The 21,380-nt window shown below is 38.2% G+C and overlaps 1 protein-coding gene across 2 annotated transcripts in view; it reads left to right on the top strand.

Annotated features, from left to right (window-relative positions):
- The window catches only part of BMPR2 (bone morphogenetic protein receptor type 2), a gene marked incomplete at its 5' end in the record, with an annotated part of 91,124 nt that overhangs the window by 48,905 nt on the left and 20,839 nt on the right, over positions 1-21,380 (top strand). For both annotated transcript variants that reach the window (XM_080932692.1, XM_080932693.1), the window contains 4 exons: positions 15,189-15,299; positions 16,240-16,331; positions 18,032-18,262; positions 19,958-20,072. In XM_080932692.1, the coding sequence (XP_080788818.1) occupies positions 15,189-15,299; positions 16,240-16,331; positions 18,032-18,262; positions 19,958-20,072 (549 nt within the window). The remainder of the gene's footprint in view (positions 1-15,188; positions 15,300-16,239; positions 16,332-18,031; positions 18,263-19,957; positions 20,073-21,380) is intronic.

The raw sequence follows: 21,380 nt of genomic DNA on the forward strand, positions 1-21,380 counted from the left end.
ACTGAACCAAGACCATCTTCAAGAGCAGCAAGCGCTCTTAACTACTGAGGCAACTTTCTAGAATTGGGAGGGGTATATTTATAAATGTTAGTGCCCTATAAGGCAAAGAGAAACTGGAAAAGATCTCATTTAAAGAAGGGATAAAAGGATAAACTGCTTGTTATGCAAACATGAAGACCTGAGTTTAGATCCCCAGCATCGACATAAACGCTGAAAGTGGTGATATGCATGTATCACTTCAAACTGGGGAGGAAGGATATGGAGACAGGACTTCCACCCAGCTCCCATCCCCCTCCCCCTCCATTTGCCTTCACAAAAGTGCACTCTCTCCTAATCCCCCTCCCCACCCCATTCATTGCCTTGGCATTTCCCTACATTGGGAAAACATGCTGTCCCTGGAACAAAAGCCTCATCTCACATTGATGCCAGACACTGCTGTCTTCAGCTACATATGCAACTGGATCAATAGGTCTCTCAATGTGTAAGAAATTTTTATGTATTTCTAAATTCACAATTTGAAAGAAGCATATAATTATTAGAATTTTTGGAAACTTATTATTAGACCATTTTCTTGATAAGGTATCTGGAATTGCTATAATTAGTCTCCCTAAAACAAGATAATTAAATCAGTAGAGAAGCATGCAAAAACTGTTTATAGATATTTAATTCATTAATTAAATCTAATTCATTCTACTGAACTTTGGCAGTTCTTTTGTGGATGTCAGGATATAAATGTAGAATTCTTTTTTTTTCATTTACATTATTCATTACTTTGAAGTTGGGCCAAACAATGAGAAACAAGATTGAATTGCATCTAGAGCCAGGTTTAGGAAATAACATTATAATTTTATTCTGGGTTGTTAAGATTAGAAATTATAATTTCTAGCTTCTGGCAACAAATGTTTTCATCTCACACCAAGTTAGGGGAGAAAGCTTACAGTTGGGAAGACAGTACTGGCATGGGGCCACAAGTAGTCTGTACCTTCAGGTTTAGTGTTTCTCTAAGAGCGTTAAATAGAAAATGGGAAATAAGGGTGGCTCAAGATGTTTGTTAATTTAAGAGCCAAAACAAGACACATTTTTATACTTATTAAAAAGAAGAAAGTACAAAAATATGTGCACATTTGGAAAATAATTATTTTGAATTAATTAGGAACGGGGCTGGAGAGATGTCTCAGCAATGAAGAACACTGTTTGTTCTTCCAGAAGTTCTGAGTTCAATTCCCAGCAACCAAGTGGCTGTTTCCAACCATCTATAATGAGATCTCTTGGCATTCTTGTAGTGAGAATTTTGGTTTCTTTAAAAACACAGAAATATTATAAGAATGTGTTTTTGTTTTAATCCCAGGTGTGGGATATGGGGCTGCTTCAGATTGTCCACAGCAGCTGACTGTGATTTACCTCGTGCTTTAGAGTGATTTTGCCAGCTGCACAGTTTCTGTGTGTGACGTTTGGGATTCTAGGGACTCTTCAGAGGGTATATAAGTGCTAGGGCCCTGAAAGGCAGGGTTGCTGTTGATTGGTTACAGTTTGTTATGTAGTTGTGTGCAAAGAAGAAACAAGAAGAAGAAATATCCTGATGGCAAAGATCAAACTTGCCCCAAGGAACTTGATACCCTTAATCAGCAGGAAGTAGTCTAATGATGATGTAGCTCCCTTTCCCCTCCTGTCTACTGTTAGAGGTGAAAGGGCGGAAGAAAGAAGAGCCCACAAAATGAAGTCCAGCTACACATTCCAGCCTCTGGCCTCCATAGATTTGTAGTCATATTGTAATGCAAAATTCATTGTTTTCAACTTCAAAGTCTCCATAGTTATCACAGTGTTCAAAGACTCTTCAGAGGTTCGGGCAATCTCTTGAGTGTAACCCTGGTAAGAGATAAAAAAGTAGATCATACATTCCAGTATACAGTGGCATGGGGTGTACGTTACCATCCTAAAAGGGAGGAAAAGGAGCTAATGAGGAAATACTGGACCAAAAGCAAGACTGAAAACCGGCCAGGCAGAATCCAAACTCTAAATCTCCATGTCTGCTGTTAAAGTGCTCTTCAGATCTCCCCTGAGGCATACATCTTTCTCTTGGGCTGGCTCCATTCCCTGTTAGCTTTCCTTATCAGGTATCCCACGGCTCTGGCATCTCCAACATTTGGGGTCTCCAAAGCAATCCAGGCTTTGCCTTCACAGCTTCAACAAGTGGCCTCTCTTGGTTTCCATGTAGGGACACCTCTGCCACACGCCTGACCTTAGTGGCTTTCCTTAGTTGTGGAGGGAGATTCCATAACCTTTGTTTGGTCTGACTCTAAAGCCAGAACCATGTGATCAAAGCCACCAAGTTCTGCTGTTTTCTGGGGCTGGAACATGACCTCCTTCTTCAAATACATTTTCACTCACTTTCTGACTTTGATTTTCTTCCCTGCCTAAGCTTGATTGTTCGGGAGCTCCTTCTATAGACCTTGAACTCTGAAATTCCCCACATCTCTCCTGCTTGAGTGCTGGGACTAAAGGCATGCACCACCACACCTGACCCTAAGCTTTTCTTTTTACAAGTTGAAAGCTTAGCGGGATGGGGTGTTGCCCTAAGGTCACCACTCCCTTTATTCCATTTAGCACCATCCTTTTCTTTAATCTGCTCATCTCCTTGAACACAGAATTTAGCTCCATTCTACTTCCCGGTGCCCACTTTCTCCCCAAACTATAGATTTTGTGTGTGTGTCTATATATATATATATATATATTTTTTTTTTTTTTTTTCTCAGCTTGCTCCTTTTAATTCTAGATCTGCACAAGCATGGCCACCAACAGCTAAGCAACACAGTCAATACTAGGTTGTCTGGAGATTTCTCTGTCAGAGCTGTTAATCCATAACTTTCAGTTTAGCTTCAGGCAGAGTTTTTTGGGCAAGGGCAGAAAGTAGCCACATTCTTTGCCAAAATATGACAAGATTTGTCTCTTGGCCACACACTAGTATTATTTTCCTCTAACACCTCTTGAACTGGGGGCCCTCATAGTTCAAACCACCCCAGCACCATTGTCTTCCACGCTTCTCCTAGGATGGCCCAGTAAGCCCCACTTACAGTAGTCACAGTCTCAGAAATCTACTTAAAGGGAAGATGACTCAGCAGTAACCTGCCATTTACCACTTCACTGAAGCTCCTATTTTAGAAAATAATAATGAAAATACATTGATTTTTATATTTCACAAACCATTTTCTGATTCCAACCATAGGTAATCTCCACTCTATATTGGACACATTGAGGCACAAGGAAAAGTAGTGAAAAATAGGTTTTTACTCTTCAGTTTCGTATTGCTAACATGAAAATTTATGAGACTGGAAAATTATAACCAACAGAAATGTATTTGGCTGACAAATAAAACTTTGAAAATAAGTCTGTCCTGTGGTGAAAAATGAAAGAAAGCAAGAGAGCATGGTTGGAGTGGAAGGTCAACCTCATCCTTTTCATGGGAAACAAATACTTGTGACTGTATTAACCCATTCTTAAGGGTGAAATTCTCATGACTCATGGCCTTTTGCAGTGGGTATTGCACACAGGCAGTCACGTTCAAACCATGGCAGTGCTCAGAGTAGATTTCAAGTGCGGATGGTATAAATGTGTCTGCACATAGTTTTACAAGTTTTCCATGTGTTCTATCATTGGAAATAGATCACACTATATAAAATTGTCATTTGAATAAAAGCAAAAGGCCCATACCCAATTAGCTATATGGCTTCAGTGCATTGTCGTGTGATTAGTGGGTTTATATTTGCTAATTTATAAAAGACTCACACTCAGCAGTGAACATCATTTGCTGGAGAATGTCTTGTATCATATAACAGAAAGTAAATAAAATGTTCGTAGGAGATAATTAAGTTGTCTGCCAAGTACAAATGTTATAGGTTACTAGGAGACATCAGAATATATCCTTTTGAGGCTGGAGAGATGGCTCAGCAGTTAAGAGCACTGGATATCCTTCCAGAGGACCCAAGTTCAAGTCTCAGCATCCACATGGTGGCTCACAACTGTCTGTTGCTCCAGCTCCTGGAGATCTGATGCCTTCACACAGACATATGCAGGCAAAACACAAATGCACACAAAATAAAAATAAGTACGTCATTAAAGTCTGTATTGTTCAGAGTTTTATTTAAAGCCACATTTTTTGTTCTGTGAATGCATATAGCACTCAAAAGGCAGAGGCAGGAGGATATATATCAGTCTAAGGTCAGCCTGTTTTGCACAGTGAGTACACAGACCCTGTCTCAAAAAAGAAATCCAGAAATAAAACAGTTCTGAGGCCATGAGTCTGAAGCCACGGTGTCAAAAGTGACAATAAATCCCTGATGAGGGACAGTAGTTACTGGGACATGAATAACACAAGTCTTACCTCACTCCACTTCCCATTCTTCAAACACACAGTGTAGACCGGCTAGCTTATAAAGTTTATTTTGATTCTCAGCTTTGGTCTATGTTCAGAGGGTCACATCTTATGATGGCTTTGTCCTTGGGCTGGGTAGGCAGATGAGAGCTTGTGAAAGACTCACCAAGGTTATATAGCAGACAGACTCCTCAGATGTCTCTTTAACACCACTGACTCATTAACCATTTTAATTACATTCATGAAAGCAGAGCCTTAACAACTATCTTCTAATGATATCTTCTTTTCTTCTTCTTCTTTTTTTTAATTTTATTTTATTTACTTCATGTATGAGCACACTGTTGCTGTCTTCAGACCCACCAGAAGAGGGCATCAGATCCCATTACAGATGGTTGTGATCCACCATGTGGTTGCTGGGAATTGAACTCTGGACCTTGGGAAGAGCAGTCAGTGCTCTTAACTGCTGAGCCATCTCTCCAGCCCCTAATGATATCTTCTAATGGAAAATAAATTGTTGTTTTTGTTTTGGGTTTGTTTGTTTTAAAACAGAATCTTACTTACTATGTAGCATTGGCTATCCTGGAGATTTCTACATAGACCAGGCTGGCCTCAAACTTAAAATAAATCTATCTGCCTCTGCCTCCCAAGCACTGGGATTAAAGACAGTGCGCACCGTGCTCGGTTGTAGAGAGTACATTTTAACAGGAAATTTGGAGGCCATAAACCACACTCAAGCCACAGAAATTCTTAAAAGTTAACATAGGCAGAATCTTTTGGAGCAATTTAAAAACAAACTTCTGACTCTACCCAGTTTGTTGATTTTCATCTCTAAGAACCTCCTAGGGAGTGGTGATGGTCTTCCAGGGTCCGACCACACTTGGAAGACCACTGGAATAGAGAAAACATTTAGCTAGCACTCCCAGGAGTTACTTCTAAAGCCTCATCATAGAACAAGACCACCAAGAAAATTAATGCAAGGATTTAGAAAGCAGGCCAGCATACAATCACGTTAGCATACCCAAGAAGCCAGCACATTCTAAAACTACCCCACTATACTTAACCTGTAAAATGTTTCCTGTAGAACATTTTATACTTATAAGGTAGGTGAATCAACACAGGCCTCTGCTGATCCAATATTTGGTAGACAAGGGGGGAAAAAAAGGTCTCCGAGAGATATGTGGACCCTTTAGTGTCATCTACAAAACAGTCTAGAAAATACAGGATTTTTGCACTCCAGCCTTAGTGCACCAGGAGGGCACGGTCTGAATTATTTTCTCAGTGTCATATGTCCACAACCCTCATCCTGCCATACTACTGTCCTTTAGCTTCCTTCAGCAATGGGTGTGTGTGTGGGGGGGGTGTGGGTGTGTCTGTGTGTCTGTGTATCTGTGTGTGTGCGCTTTTAGACCTGGACTCTTGTGCTAAGTCTTTGTAATCACATATACAGACACCCATAGGATGTTGTTATGGACTTCCCATGATTCTAGGTCAGTACCCTTCCCAGGAGAAACAGCTTCAAATATTTGAGAAAAAATTCTCAAGAATTTCTGTTTATGTAAGGAAATAAGTCAGCCCTCTTAACTGTTCTTCCTAGTATATATTATACCAGTTTGAGCAAATTTAGCTGCCTAAATATTTGAAAGTCTAAGCATCCAAGACATTCAAACAGTTATATTTTCTAAAATAAGTTTTGTTATTCATTAAAATATCACTGCATGGTAATAAATGGGAAATGATTAGCTGTGTGACACAGGACACGATACTGGAATGGCTTTCAAGTATTAAAATTATTTAATAATGTCATAGGAACACAGTCCCTGTGATTATAGGTTCTGGGGGACAATTGAGATCATCACAGATATTTCCTAGAATATGATTGTTATTCATTCTGTGCTGGCTCCAGCTCATTAATGTGCTTCATGATTAACAATTTTTTGAAAATGTTGTAATGCATTGCACATTATTCTTTCTTTAATCCACATAGTGAAAAGAAAAACCCAGAGGATAAATCCCAAACTCAAGAGTTCTTTTTCTGAGAATTGGTTCTTTGTTGTATTAGTCTGGGGATTTATTAGGATGGTTTACAGGCTCTGGCTAGAGCAATCTTTCAGTGAATACAGAAGAGCAAAGAATTCAGTAGTCCACAGGATCTGTATGTCTGAGCAAAGTCTACCTGGTGTTAAGAGTCCCAGAGAATTACTAAAGAGCTACTAGTCTTCAGTCTACATTGGAATCCCAAAGAAGTAAGTAGGCTGGTTGACAACCAAAATTAGTTATCACCTTAGTATAAATGCTTGTCATTTGAGGTGATTAGAAACAAAGTTACTTGTTGTAACATTGTTACAGCAAAACAGAAATAACCAAATGTACACCAGTAGAGAACAGGTTAACTTACTTTGCCACAATAGTATAAAGAAATCGTATGAAGTTTTAGAGAGATTTTAAAGTAAATTCAGATTAAATACGAGATTCAAGGGAATATTAAATACTTCAGAACAGGATATGGCCATATATTCCTATTTGTTTATGTATGCTACACACATAAGGAAATTCTGAAAAATACAGATACATGTGCACGTGTATGTGGTTGTGTGTGTGTGTGTGTGCACATGTGCATTGTTGAGAACTAGAGATGTTAAGAAGACTCTTGAGTGAATAGCTCTAAATTTTTGTGTCAGTATATTGTGTATTCAGAAGTTAAGAGATATAAATTTAAGAAGTATTTTGAGTAAAACATTTCATGATCTAATGTTCTAGATAATTACAATGTTAAGAAATGCTAGTAGTATCAGTACCTTATAAATATTGAAATTTGTATTACTCAATTTTATTTTTTACTTACATGTATATAATCACTATTTGAAAACTGTGAGCTCTAACCTCTGAGCCATCTCTTTGACCCCATTGTTAAGTGCAAAGCTTAGCATTTGTAAGTGTGTTTACACTGTCACACAGTCTCCAAAAGTCTCTTTGATCTTGCAGAATTGAAACTATACTTATTTAACAACTTTCCATTATGGTTCCTCCACCTCATTCATATAAATGAAATTGTAGATTTAGGTTCCTGTTACTTAGTTTTATAGAAGACTTCCTTAATCTTTGTTTCAGATTTTAAAGTAAAATTAAAAGGGGGTGGGGAATCATAACTTAGTAGTGAAAAGCAAGAAATAAGATAATTTTAAGAAGTAAAAGACTGCAGGCGGACTTCTGCAAGTTTGAGGTGACTCTGGTCTACACAGTGAGTTCCAGGACAGTCAGAGCTGCACAGAGAAAGCCTGTCTTGGAAAACAAGGCAGGTGGGGGGCAGTAAAAGACTGGGCTGGAGAGATGGATCATCAATTGAGAGTACCAGCTGCTCTTCAGAAAATCACCCATATGGTGGCTCACAACCACTGGCAGCTCTAGTTCCAGAGGATTTAACACCCTCTTCTGATCTCTGTGGGGTCCTGTGTGAAGTTGGTGCACAGTCACACAGTCTGGCATACACTGACACAAAATACATTTAAAAAAAATTTTTAAAAGTTGAAGCTAAAAGTTGAAGAGGACAAAGATTAGATGGTTGTTTTTTGTTTTTGTTTTGCTTCTTCCTTATGACCCTTTTCTCCTTTGTTTTAACTTTATCCTCCGGATGTGTGTGTGTGTGTGTGTGTGTGTGTGTGTGTGTGTTTTCGTTTTTTTGCTATTCTTTCGTAAATCAAAAATAAAATGTCTTGACAGTTAGCAGGCCATGGCTTGTTTTGCTTGTTATTTTTGTTTTGTGTAATCTAAGAGCTAGGTCAGAATGTTTAACCAGATAAGTTAAATTAAAATTGGCCTTAAATATTCAGTGTTAAAATTTTGTTGAAAAGTTAAAGAAAAAAAAAGTAAAGTCTTTCCCTACTCAACTTTTTAAAAATACTAAGCACAGACATTATTACCTGGTTGTGGCTACTGCATATGTACTGTTCCAAGCATATTAGTCATGTCAACATTATTCATTTCATATAAAAATTTGTTAAAACTACTGAGCTATGTGATATAGTATGGAAATATTTTAGCAGTCTTAATTATTGTCTTAGAAATTCATTAAGCTCTTCTTACATTAATTGCTTTGATGTTTAAATTGTACTACTTTGCTTTTATGAAAAATACATTCCTTGAAGAAAAAAAAAATCTAAGGCCTAATTTGCCTCTCTGCCTAGAGTGGTTAAAGATTAAGCAGAGGACATAACTACTGCTGTGTTTTATTTAAACCTCTCCCTGTTGGTTGCTTGCTGCACATGTAACAATGTTGTTCTTTCTCTGACACAGTCCCACACAAAAGCTGAGTGTAGTGAGGAAGCAGACAGCCTGCCTCCAGTAGTAGCCCCCGCCTGGCTCCAGGATATGTAAACAGAAACATCCCAGGCTCCAATGAGGCAGACCACGGGTCCCTGTCTGTTTTGTACTCAGGAAGTATTTGCCTGTGAAAGGCCAGCCATTGCACATAGGCATACTTAGCATTGTTTATGTTTGGCTGAATATTTAACTGAGGAAAGGAAGAGAGGAAAAGAGGGTCTATTAGGGCAAAGGAATAAGAAATTTCAGTTATAGTATATATAACATATGACATAAAAATCATTATATAAGGTCTGGAGAGATGATTTAAGAGCCCTTATGACCATGTGTATGTGTGTTCCCTTCCTCTCTCCCTCCTGGCCTCTGGGATTACCTGTTCTTACATGCACATACCCACTCACAGACATGAATGCACATGCATACTTAAAACAAAAAGTTTTTTTTTAAAAGAATTACTTTAAAGAAATAAAAAATGAGTTTTCTAGTCATCCAATCAAAAGCTTTTCTTTTATAATACACATACGATTACACACATTGCAGTATTTTTCCTGGCAGGTTTCCAGTGATGTCAAGTTTTTAGACTATATGACATAACCTGGAATGCTTCTAATTTGAGACGTTTAAATACCATATGTATGGTTTTAAACATGTTTAAAAGTCCCTTAATACTTTTTTCACCCTCCCTATTTGAGTTAATGAATTATAGCTCCTATTTTTCCATTTTCAGGTATATATTTAAATACCTTTTACTCTGTGGGGAAAAAAATGTAATGTTTAGAACCACCAGCAGCAGGAAAGGAATCCCTACCCCCAGGTGTCTAGCAGTCCCTCTCACACGTTACACAGTTGCTGTACTGAGCTACTCTTGGTTCCTAGAGAAGTTGGTGTGTCTTAAAAATAAAATATTTTCTGTTAGTGAGTCTTCATATTCACTGTCCCCTTACTCTACTACTTAGCTATGTCTCTAATGGTAGTGCATTCTTAAGCATGTCCACATGTATGATATACAAGTGTGGTTAATCTTTATGACTAATTTTTGACAGCACATTTGTAGATATGATGCCAGAGTAACAGGCTACAAAAGAAGAAAATAGATTGTACTTAAATACTTCAAAAGACATTATAAAATGTGGGGGGGGGCACCTACAATTTAGAACTAGATATATTGTGAAAAGAAATCATGCCGGGACCTGAGGTTGTAACCCAATGATGCAGAGTTTACTTAGCATTGTGAAAGACTGGGAATACAAAAGAAAAAGAAACATCGTTTTCTGTCTAAAAAGATTTTGAGGCAGAGTTTGGGGTAGCCCCAGTTGGCCTTAAAGTCACAGACCTTAAACCCCTGATCCCACAGCTTTAATCTCTTAAATCTTGGGTTTAATGTATCCACCACTGCCTTCCTCTTGTGGAGATCTAACAGGAGAAAGTTACAGAGGAGGTAAAGAGTAAGTGTATGGGAACTTGGAACTTTCTGGGTGATTTTTTTATAGCCCTAAAACTGCTCTAAAAATGTAAATCTACCAGGTGAGGTAGTACATGTCTTTAATCCCAGCACCCAAGGAGGAGGCAGGTGGATATCCGTGAGTCCGAGGCCAGCCTGGTCTACATGGTGAGCTCCAGGACAGTCAGAATTACTACCTCAGTGTTTCTTCTTTTGTTCCTGTTTTTCTTCTGCCAACCTTTTGTTTTGTTTTGACTATAACAAAACAAAATCTGGACATTATTTACTGGTCATTTTTTATTATTTTATGTGTAGGAATATCTTGCCTGCATATATGTGTGCATACTACGTGCATACCTGGTGCCCTCAAAAACCCGAAGAGAGCATTGGATTTCCCAGATGAAGTTATAGACAGCTGTGAGCCATGAGGGTGCTGAGCCTGAGTCCTCGCTAAGAACAGCAAGTGATTCTGACTCTCAGTCAGTGATATTTAAATCAAATACTATGCCTCTTGTTTCTAATTTGAGAAGAAGAACCTAGATGTTGTCTTTATTTATTTTTGCTTTGTTTTTCTGAGAAAAATTTTCATCCTGTAGCCCAGGCTGGCCCCACACATGCTGTATTGATGAGGATTTTCTTGAACTCCTGATTGTTTTCCTTCCATCTCCCAGGTGCTAGGATTACTGGTGTGTATCCTCATTTTTAGCTGAAATTTTATTTTTTAATTTTTTAAAAGATTTATTTATTTATTTTAGAGATTTATTTATTATATATAACTGTCTTCAGACACACCAGAAGAGGGCATCAGATCTTATTGCAGATGGTTGTAAGCCACTATGTAGTTGCTTGGAATTGAACTCAGGACTTCTGGAAGAGTAGTCAGTGCTCTTAACCACTGAGCCATCTCCCAAGACCTGAAATTTTATTTTTATAAAATAAAATACAGTGGTTCTGTTTTACCAAAGGTTTCACTTTCTGAGACCTAAGTTACTTACAGTTAACCTCAGCTCAAAAATGTTAAATTGTAAAATCTAGAAACAAGCAATTTATAAGTTTTTAATTGTGCACAGTTGAGAGTTAATATGATTCAGTCTAATACCATTCAACACCATTTCATGTGAGATGTGAAATAGCTACTGTTCTACCAAATTCATATCGCATGTGTTTTGTAGTGGTTTGAATGAGAATGGCTCCCATAGCATCATATATTTGAATACTTGGTCCCCTTGAGTGGAAAGGATTAGGATGTGTGACCTTGTTAGAGGAGGTGTCACTGGGCGTGGGCTTTGGGGCTTCAAGAGCTGACACCAGGCCCATTTTCTCTCTGCCTGTGGATCAGAATGTACAGTTCTCAGTCACTACTCAGCACGCTGTCTGCTTGCTTGTTTCCTGCCATGGTGATTATGGGGTGGATAGTGTACTGTGCCTTGGTACATATGTAGAAATCAGAGGACATATTTGGGAATTGGTTCTTTTTTTCTACCATATGAATCCTGGGGATTGAACTCGGGTCATCAGGCTTGATAGCAATCATCTTACTGAGCCTTACCAGCCCAGGGTTAAATAGTCTTAATAAGAAGAGATAATCTAAAGGCACTTAAAAATACACACACGTGTGTGTGTGTGTGTGTGTGTGTGTGTGTGTGTATAGTCTTTCCCTCTATAAATTACTGTATGTTGAAAAAATATATCGTGTTTAAAAAACATAAGTTATTTAATCATATGTGTGTTGAAATAATATTTCCTTTTTGAGTTCAACAAATTCTTAAATAAGTCAGAGTGAGCTAGGTTAAAAATATACTATTCAATACTTTAATGATATTGCACAACCATTATTTCTAAGTAGTTCCAAAACATTTTCATCACCCCACAAGGGAAATTCTCTATCTAGTAAAAAATAACTCCCTTCTCCCTCTTTTCCCATGCCTAGCAACTTCTAACGTGCTTCTTGGTCTCTATGGATTTACCTGTTCTGGATGTTTCATATGAATGAAATCATAGAATACAGGACCTTTAGTATATCATGTTTGTAGGTGTGTTACACTGTGTCTATTGATTCATAAGTGTAAGAACATACACATTTCTCCTTGTAGTCATTGCATATGTTGATGCTGTGGAAGTTTTTGTTTGAATGCCTATTTTCAGTTCTTTGTGTATATGCCTAGGAACAAACTACCACATTTTATGGAAATTACAGTAACATTTTGAGAACCTACTAAAATGTTTACTACACCTTTACCATTTCATATTGCCATCGGCAGTATGTAAATTTTTAATTTCTCTATATCCTTAACACTTCTTATTTTCTTGTTCTTTTTAGTCTTTAAAAATATCTTATTGCAGTAAATTGAGGTAGGGTTTAGTATTGTAGTAAGTTGAGGCTGTTTGTAGGAAGGTGGAGGTTGTTTAGTTGATTGCCTTTTTTCTTTTTCTGTGTACTGGAGACTGATCCAGGGCTTGCAAATGCTAGGCAACACTCTACTACTGATTTAGATCCCTGGCCAAAGACGAGTTTCCATATACAGTATGTCCTTCTATAAATTATTATATGCTGAAAGTATTGTTAACTACAGTTATCAATGTTTAAGCTTATTGTTTAGTAATTGTCTCATAATTTAAGAGTATTTTATGACGTCAACCTATTCTTCAATAGAAATAACTGTATTGACATTTTATTATGCAGTTGTGCAGAATTTGAGATAATTCACTGAAGAAACACTGCAACTGAGTTTTATTATTTGCTATTAAAAATTCTAGTTTGACCACAAGTAAGAATATTTTAATGTACAGTCTGCTTGATTTTAATTGACTACAATTAAAATTGTCAATCAAGATGGTATACTCGTTTAATCCTAGGACTCATAATCAGACACAGTTCTCTGAATTCAAAGTCAGCCTGGTATACAAAGAAAGCTTATCACAGCGAGGTCATCTGTTAAAAAAAAAAAAACAAGAAACAAACAAGCAAACAGAATAATAACTTTAAATTTTCAAAATATAGTATGTTTTATTTTGACTGTAAAGAATGTTTATGGATAGTTGTGGCCTTGCCACTGGTCAAACAATACATATAGAACCTATAGCAAAAGCCAAACAAATATTTCATAGGAGAGCTCTGTACTGGTTGGTTTTGTGTGTCAACACAAACTGGAGTTATCACAGAGAAAGGAGCCTCCCTTGAGGAAATGCCTCCATGAGATCCAGCTATAAGACATTTTCTCAACTAGTGATCAAGGGGGGAGGGCTCAGCCCATTGTGGGTGGAGCCATCCCTGGGCTGGTAGACCTGGGTTCTATAAGAAAGCAGGCTGAGCAAGCCAGGGGAAGCAAGCCAGTAAGTAACATCCCTCCATGGCTTCTGCATTAGCACCTACTTGAGTTCCAGTCCTGACTTCCTTTGCTCATGAACAGCAATGTGGAAGTGTAAGCTGAATAAACCCTTTCCTCCACAACTTGCTTCTTGGTCATGATATTTATGCAGGAATAGAAACCCTGACTAAGGTCTGGAGAGATGGCTCAGCTGCTAAAGGCTAGGCTCACAACCAAAAATATAAGAAACTCTAAGACAATCTCATTTTGCATTAGACTGTTTTCTGATAAGCAGTTGTTTTGTATTTTGTAACAACTACTGTTTTGAACATACACTGCTTGGATTTAGTGTTTTTTTTAATAGATATTTAAACATGGTGCTGAGTATATCCTCCAGTTTTCTCTCTTCTGTTTAAGATTTGCATGTGTTTCTACTCCTCATAGAATTATTACGTTTCTGTTCTACTACTCCTAGGTATATCCTAGTTTGTGGACATCCATTCCAAGGATATTGGTATAGATAAGATACAAATAAGTATAGATAAGCTCTGATCCATAGTTCGAGCTTTCACATAAATATTTACATGTTCATACCAGCCTTATAATCTACATACTTGTGTTCCCATTCCGCAAGTAAATAAGCATGGGTTCATGACTGCAGACACTTTCTCAAGGTCAAGTAAGTGGAGGGAGTGAGCTTCAGGTTCAATTTAGATTTTGCTGCCCCCAATGTTCTTTTCATCAATATTAACAATATTAATACTAATGATCTTAATTACCATTGATTGCATAGAAGTTTATGCACTACTAAGCATTTAGACTCCCCTCAAGCTTCATAACAGACACGTGAGCTACACAGTACTAATTTTTACAAATGAGGACATAGGGGACACAAAAGTCAACCCGTTGAAGCCTACTAAATACATGGTTTAAAGCCAAATATAAAGCTGGGCTCAGTGGTGTACCCCTGTAGGCTTAGCATTCAGGAGGCAGGTCAAGAGGATTACCACAGATTTAAGGTCAGCCTCTGCTGCTGTCTTAGATATTTTTCTATTGCTATGATTAGACTCAGTAACCAAAGCAACAGAGTTTTAAGCACAGAGTTTATTTGGGACTTACTGTTTCAGACGATAGAGTTTATGACCATCATGGTAGGAAGCTTGGCAACAGGCATGCAGGTGCTGGAGCAGAAGCTGTGAACGCACATCTTGTGCTACAACCATGAGGCAGGGAAAGAAACTAGGGGAATGCTTCTAATCTTTTGATACCCAAAAGCTTCCCTGCAGGGACACACCTCATCCAACAAGGCTACACCTCCTAACCCTTCCCACATAGTTAAGTATTGAGCCTGTGAGGGCCATTCTCATTCAGGCTACGAAAGCTACTGTGTGTGTGTGTGTGTGTGTGTGTGTAAAGATGTCGGGTCATATGGAGTTACAGGTGGTAGTGAACTGCTTGATGTGGGAACTGGGAACAGCACTTGGGTCCTCTGAAGAGAGGTATACACTCCTAATCAGTGAACCATCTTTCCAGTCCCTAGCTGATATTTTATTGATTAGGATCATACTTGACAAGTGTCTCAAGTTTATACAAGATAATCTATGTGACCAAATCATGCCATTTATAACTATTACAAATCAATTAGTTTTTTCCCTAATTTTTATGCAAGAATATTAGTGATTTGATTGTATACTAATACAGGTTTTCTAAAAGCTAGTTTGCTGGTATTAAATACTTTCCCTTTTTCTCCTAGGTCCACCTCATTCGTTTAATCGAGATGAAACAATAATCATTGCTTTGGCATCGGTTTCTGTATTAGCTGTTTTGATAGTCGCCTTATGTTTTGGATACAGAATGTTGACAGGTAAAAAAAAAATACTACTTCTGGTAAACATGCCACTTAATCAGATTTATTTATTTGCTTATTTATTATGTAAAGGGAGGATGGTAATACATAGATGGAAGTCAGAGGATAACTTGCAGGAGTCGTTTTTCCTTCTACTATGTGGGACCAGACTTAGGTCATCATGTTTGGTGGCATACAGCTTCACCAGATGAACTGTCTTACCAGCCCCATTGTTTTCTTTTTAAAATCTCTGCAGAAAATCTATAGCAAACACAAACTCTGCTATAGTAGTCCCCATTTTTACTTCAACAAAAAAATTTCCCCCAATTTTTACAAGAAACTTTTAAATTTATTTTTATTAGTGTTTCTGTATGTGTGTGTATGTGTGTGTGTGTGTGTGTGTGTATGTGTGTGTGTGTGTGTCATGTGTATGCTCCTTGGAGCCCAGAAGATGGCACTGTATCTCTTAGAGCTAGAATTACGGTGGCTGTTTAGGAAATCAGCACTTACTGATACATTTTAGTAGTTCTACTAAAATTTTCTTGAAAATTCAGTATTATAATTTTATACTTTTAAACTGAGTCATCGTGCAATTATCTCACAAAATTCTTCTGTCATGCTGTTCATTTATCTTCATTAAGGAAATGATTTCTATTTTCACCCACACTGCAGCTTTTTTTTTACTGTAATACATTTTTAATTTTTTAAAAATTTCATGTGCATTGGTGTTTTTCCTGAATGTATATATTCATGTTAAGATATCAGATCCCATAAAACTAGAGTTTGAGACAGTTGTGAGCTGCCACATGGGGCTAGGGATTGAACCTGGGTCCTTTGGAAGAGGAGCTAGTGCTCTTGCCCACCGAGCCACCTCTCCAGCCCCTTAACTGTTAATAGTGAGAGGCGGCATTTTTGTTTGAAGAAGGCTGCATATCAGGAAGTGTTCTTATTCTTCTAGGAGACAGAAAACAGGGTCTTCACAGCATGAACATGATGGAGGCAGCAGCCACAGAGCCCTCTCTTGACTTGGATAATCTGAAGCTGCTGGAGGTGAGGCTGCACTCAGATTGTTGGCTATTGTGGTCCTTCCTACTCTCCTAGTTAGTGCTCATTCGTCTCAGGAGCTATTTAGCAAGTCTCTCTGGGCCTGCTGGTGCACACCTGTGGTTCCAGCAGTCAGAAGCAGAAGAAAGAGGATTTCCAGGCCAGCCAGGGCAACACAGTGAGACCCTGCCTTAAAAAAAATAGAGAAGGAGGTCTAAGTGTGTATAAAATGATGTGTAGTTTACATCACTGAGAGAAGTACCAACTGAAACGTAGAGTTTTGCCCAGGATATATATTTTCCCACTGTGGAATTTGCCTCTGCCTTCCAAGTGCTGGAACAAACAGCATGTGCTTAACTGTGTTTTAATAAGTTTTTCAGAGGGCTGTATTTGTTTTGTAAAAATAGTGACACAAGACTGGGCATGGTAACATATGAATTTGATTCCAACGCCCAGGAAGCAGAGGCAGATAGATCTCTGAGTTTGAGACCTGCTTAGTCTACATAGAGAGTTTTAGGGTAGCCAGAGCTACATACTGAAACTTTGTTTCAAAAAACAAAACAAACAAAATTAAAAACAAATAATAAAATAATTATATAATAAACATGTATAAAGAAATTATGATAGCCAGGTGATAGTGGTGCACACCTTTAATCCCAGCACTTGTGAAGCAGAAGCAGGCGGATCTCTGTCAGTTCGAAGCCAGCCTGGTCTACAGAGCAAGGCTACACAGAGAACCTGTTCTCAAAAACAGACAAACTAACTAACAAAATAATGATAAATCACCAACCTGTTTTAATGAAAATTCCCTAGAAGCCAAAAATAAAGAGAACTGGTCAGTTACATTTTGCTGTTTCTTTGTGCATTGAGCAGATTTTTATTTTATTATAGATAATGTGTGTATTATACTCTGGAGCCCCCAGACTCTTGCTAATTTCTAATGTACTGGTTTTCAAAAAAGGTTTAATTTAATTTTAATTGTATGTGTGTTTCTGCACTGGGTACGTGCATGAGTGCAGGTGCCTGTGTTAAGTCTCCTGGAACTGGAGTCACAAACAGCTATAAGCCACCTTTAGTGGCTGCTGGGAATCAATCACACTTGGGTCCTCTGGAAGATTAGTATCTCCAGCCCTGTGTGGTAGTTTTTTGATGTCTCAGGCAGAAGCAACTCTCAGTCAGTTAAGTACATTTACCCAAGACCTGTCTCATGTGCTCACTGAATTCCCTGTTCTGGTTTCTCTTTTTGGGGCATCTGCCCTCACTCTCCAGAAGCTCTGGTTGCCACAGATCACATCCTCTGGCTCAAAGACTTTGTGCCATTTTTAGTTCCCCTACTCACAGCTGATTTGAGTCAGGTTTCAAGCGAAAACCCATAGAAACAAGTCGCTCACCGTATATGCTTTCCTTTCTCCTGTGCCTTGATGCCTTAGACTCCTACTGCTTTTGCTTCTTTTTCAGTATGCTAGGCCTCCCTTGGTTTTCTTTTTCATTTTGTTTAGCTTTCATCTATTGGAAGATTAGTCAGGTAGGAACTTCCTCAGTTACACCAGACACAGACACCAGCTGCCTTTTGGTAACAAATCAACTGAAAGCAGAATAGAGCTGCTGTGTATCATGGGGGATGGTAGGGGCTTGTTGTTGTTTTCATTTTAGTACATTTAATTGTTCAATTTTAATAACTTGCCTTTTTAAAAACAAACTTACAGCTGATTGGACGAGGTCGATATGGAGCAGTATATAAAGGTTCCTTGGATGAGCGTCCAGTTGCTGTAAAAGTATTTTCTTTTGCAAACCGTCAGAATTTTATCAATGAAAAAAACATTTACAGAGTGCCTTTGATGGAACATGACAACATTGCTCGCTTTATAGTTGGAGATGAGAGGCTCACTGCAGATGGACGCATGGAGTATTTGCTTGTGATGGAGTATTATCCCAATGTAAGTTCTTCATAAAATATTCTGTCCTTTACTGTACCCTTGATCAGATCTTCACCACATGTTGCTTGTTTGTAAACTTGTTATTACTGTTCCACAGTGAAGTTAGAGTCTTATGTTTGAATTTGAATTAAACATTACTCAGCCAGGTATCATGGGACATACCTGTAATTCTAGCACCCAGAAAGAAAGCTAAGTCAGGAGGATTGTGAATTAAGACCAGCCTGGGCTATTATTCTAAGACCCTATCTTAAACAACAACAAAACGCTAATATTTCTCTTCATTCATCTCTTTTCTCTCACCTCTTCCCTTCCCTCCTTCCATTCCTCCATCATGCCCTCCCTTTCTTACCCATCCTTCCTCCTTCCCTTCTCTCTCTGTTTTTTTTTTTTTTTTTTTTTTTTGCCAGAGCTTTTTTATCAGACTTAGCAGCACTTTGACACTCACTCTAGTGTAAGCTCCTTGTCTCATCAGAAGCTTATTGTGATTTGTGAATGAGTTCTTTGAGGTGAACAGGTACATGCACATAGTCATTCCTAGTGCCCTCAGTCAGTTGCTTCCAGGATACGTACCAAACACACACACACACACACAAATTGACAGCAAGTCCCTTATATAAAATTTTATGTAGCATTTACATGTAATGCTTACATATAATTTCTTGATTATACATGAAAATACAGTATTACTAGTTACTCATTGTTACATTGTTTATTTAGGAAACAATGACAAGAAAAACAATATATACAGATGCAAAGATAATCTTTGGGTTTTTATTTGTTTGTTTTTCTTGACTTTATTGGACAAGACTGAGCAAGTAGTTTTTCACTTAGCTACGTCCCCATCCGTAAATACTTTTGATATAGTTGATTGAACCCTAGAATGTGAAGTCTGCAGATACAGGGGACTGAGTATAGCTACTTACAAAAGCCATATGTGTTCAATTTGTAAATCATAGCAATATTGTTTGTAAAATTTGATTAAAAAAACAAATAATTTTTTTCAAGTGAATCTGATTGTTCAAAGCAGTGTTTAAAAGGAAATAATCATCCATATTTTAATATTTGAAACATAAAACTTGATGAAGCTTCCTCTTTTCCCGTTCTAGTTAGGATTAATATTGCTGTGATGAAATACTGTGACCAAAAGCAAACTGAGCAAGAGTCAGTGGAGGAGCGCTGCTTACTGGCTTGCTCGTCCTGTTTTCTTGTTTGGGAGGTGGGGGTTGTTGCTATGGTTTCCAGATAGGGCCTTTCTTTGTATGTAGCTCTTGCTGTCCTGAAACTCACTGTGCATACTAGGTTAGCATCTGCTTGCTTCTGTCTGGGATTAAAGGTGGGGCCAGTATAGCTAGCTTTTTTCTGTTTGTTTGTTTTGGGGTGTGTGTGTGTTTATCCTACTTTTTTATAGAACCTAAGATCACTAATTAAGAAAATGCCCTACAAGCTTGTACAGCCTGATCATACCAAGGCATTTTCTCAATTGAGGTTCCCTCTTCTCAGACAACTACAGCTTGTGTCAGTTACATAAAATGAGCCAGCTTCCTCTCTCTCCTCTTTTTGTTCAAAAATACCTTATCGTTATCATTATCTCTTCATGGAATCCTAGCCTGTGCAAATTCCTCAGAAGGTTACCTAACTTGCCTCTTATTGAAGCAAGTAAGTTTCAATTTTTGATATTCTTTTCCCTTTATACAGGGATCTCTGTGCAAGTATCTGAGTCTTCACACAAGTGATTGGGTAAGCTCTTGTCGTCTGGCTCATTCTGTGACTAGAGGATTGGCTTATCTTCACACAGAATTACCACGAGGAGGTAAGATGAATGAAATTTTAATCATATTTTAGAAGAAATATAATTTATACTGTTAAAATTTGAGTATTAACTAATTGAAAGATCCATTATGAAGAAACATATTTGAATGCAACAGGAAGAAATGCAAGATGGTTCTCATTCAGAATTTGAAGACTTTTCTAAAAATACACTTATAGCTATTTTTAGAAAAGAATTATTTGGGGGGAGTGTATCCCAATGGTAGAATGCTCCCTTAGCATATACAAGGCCTTTGATTTCTAATACTCTAAGACCAGACTCCAAAAAAGAAAAAAAATCCTAGAGGTTTTTTAGGCCTCTTGAAGTTTATTTGTAAACCTTAGGTTAATACTCTTTCTTAGCTAGACTGTATTTGCTTATTTATATTAATAAATAATAGCGTGCTAGTTTTACTGTTACATGGATCTTTATTTCATAGGCCGTGATACTCAAACATCCTTTTATAGACTAATGCTCTGCTAGCTGGAGTCCAGGAATAACAGTGGCTTTGGGCTGGAGAGGTGGCTCAGTGGTTAGAGCACTGACTGCTCTTCCAGAGCTCCTGAGTTCAATTCCCAGCACCCACATGGTGCTTACAACCATCTGTAATGGGATCGGAAGCTTTCTTTTGGTGTGTCCGAAGATATCTACAGTGTACTTATAAGTAAAATAATAAATTAAAAAAAATAACAGTGGCTTTACTTACAAAGAAATTTTATTTTGAAATTTTTTTCTTCTCTTATAATCTAAGAATTTTAAGAGAGCCAAGGGTGATGGTTCATGCCTTTGATCTCAGCAATCAGGAGTAGCTCCTAGAGAATCTGACTTTGAAACCAGCCTAAGTTTACATAACAAGGTTCAGGTGTACTAGCTATATAGTGAGACCCTGCTTTTACATGCTCTGGGGGGCGAGTGAGATAGTGCATACTTACTATAGTCCTCACACTCAGGAGGCTGAAGCAGGATTGTGCACTGAAGGCCAACCTGGGATGTTCTGAGCCACCCTTGATGTCATAGTGCAACTTGGCTCTTAAAAGGAGAGGAGGAAACAGCTAGAAGAAGATCGAGATTATAGGCCAGTGGTAGAGCAGCTGACTAGTGTGGTGAGGCCCTTGGCTTCAGCCCCCAGTAACAGTCAAAACCAAAGCCTGAAGAGTGTCAAGGATGGGTTTGGCAGCGTGACTCATGGCTCCTTGTGTTTTCCTCTGCCACCCTTTAATGTGGCTGTCGTTTTCATGGCATGGCATTGTCCAGTGTGCTATATTAGAGGTAGCGGGGTCAGGGATGGGGGATTGTCCCCTTCCACTTCCA

Source organism: Micromys minutus, assembly GCF_963924665.1.
Source record: "Micromys minutus genome assembly, chromosome: 19".
Taxonomy (NCBI): Eukaryota; Metazoa; Chordata; class Mammalia; order Rodentia; family Muridae; genus Micromys; species Micromys minutus.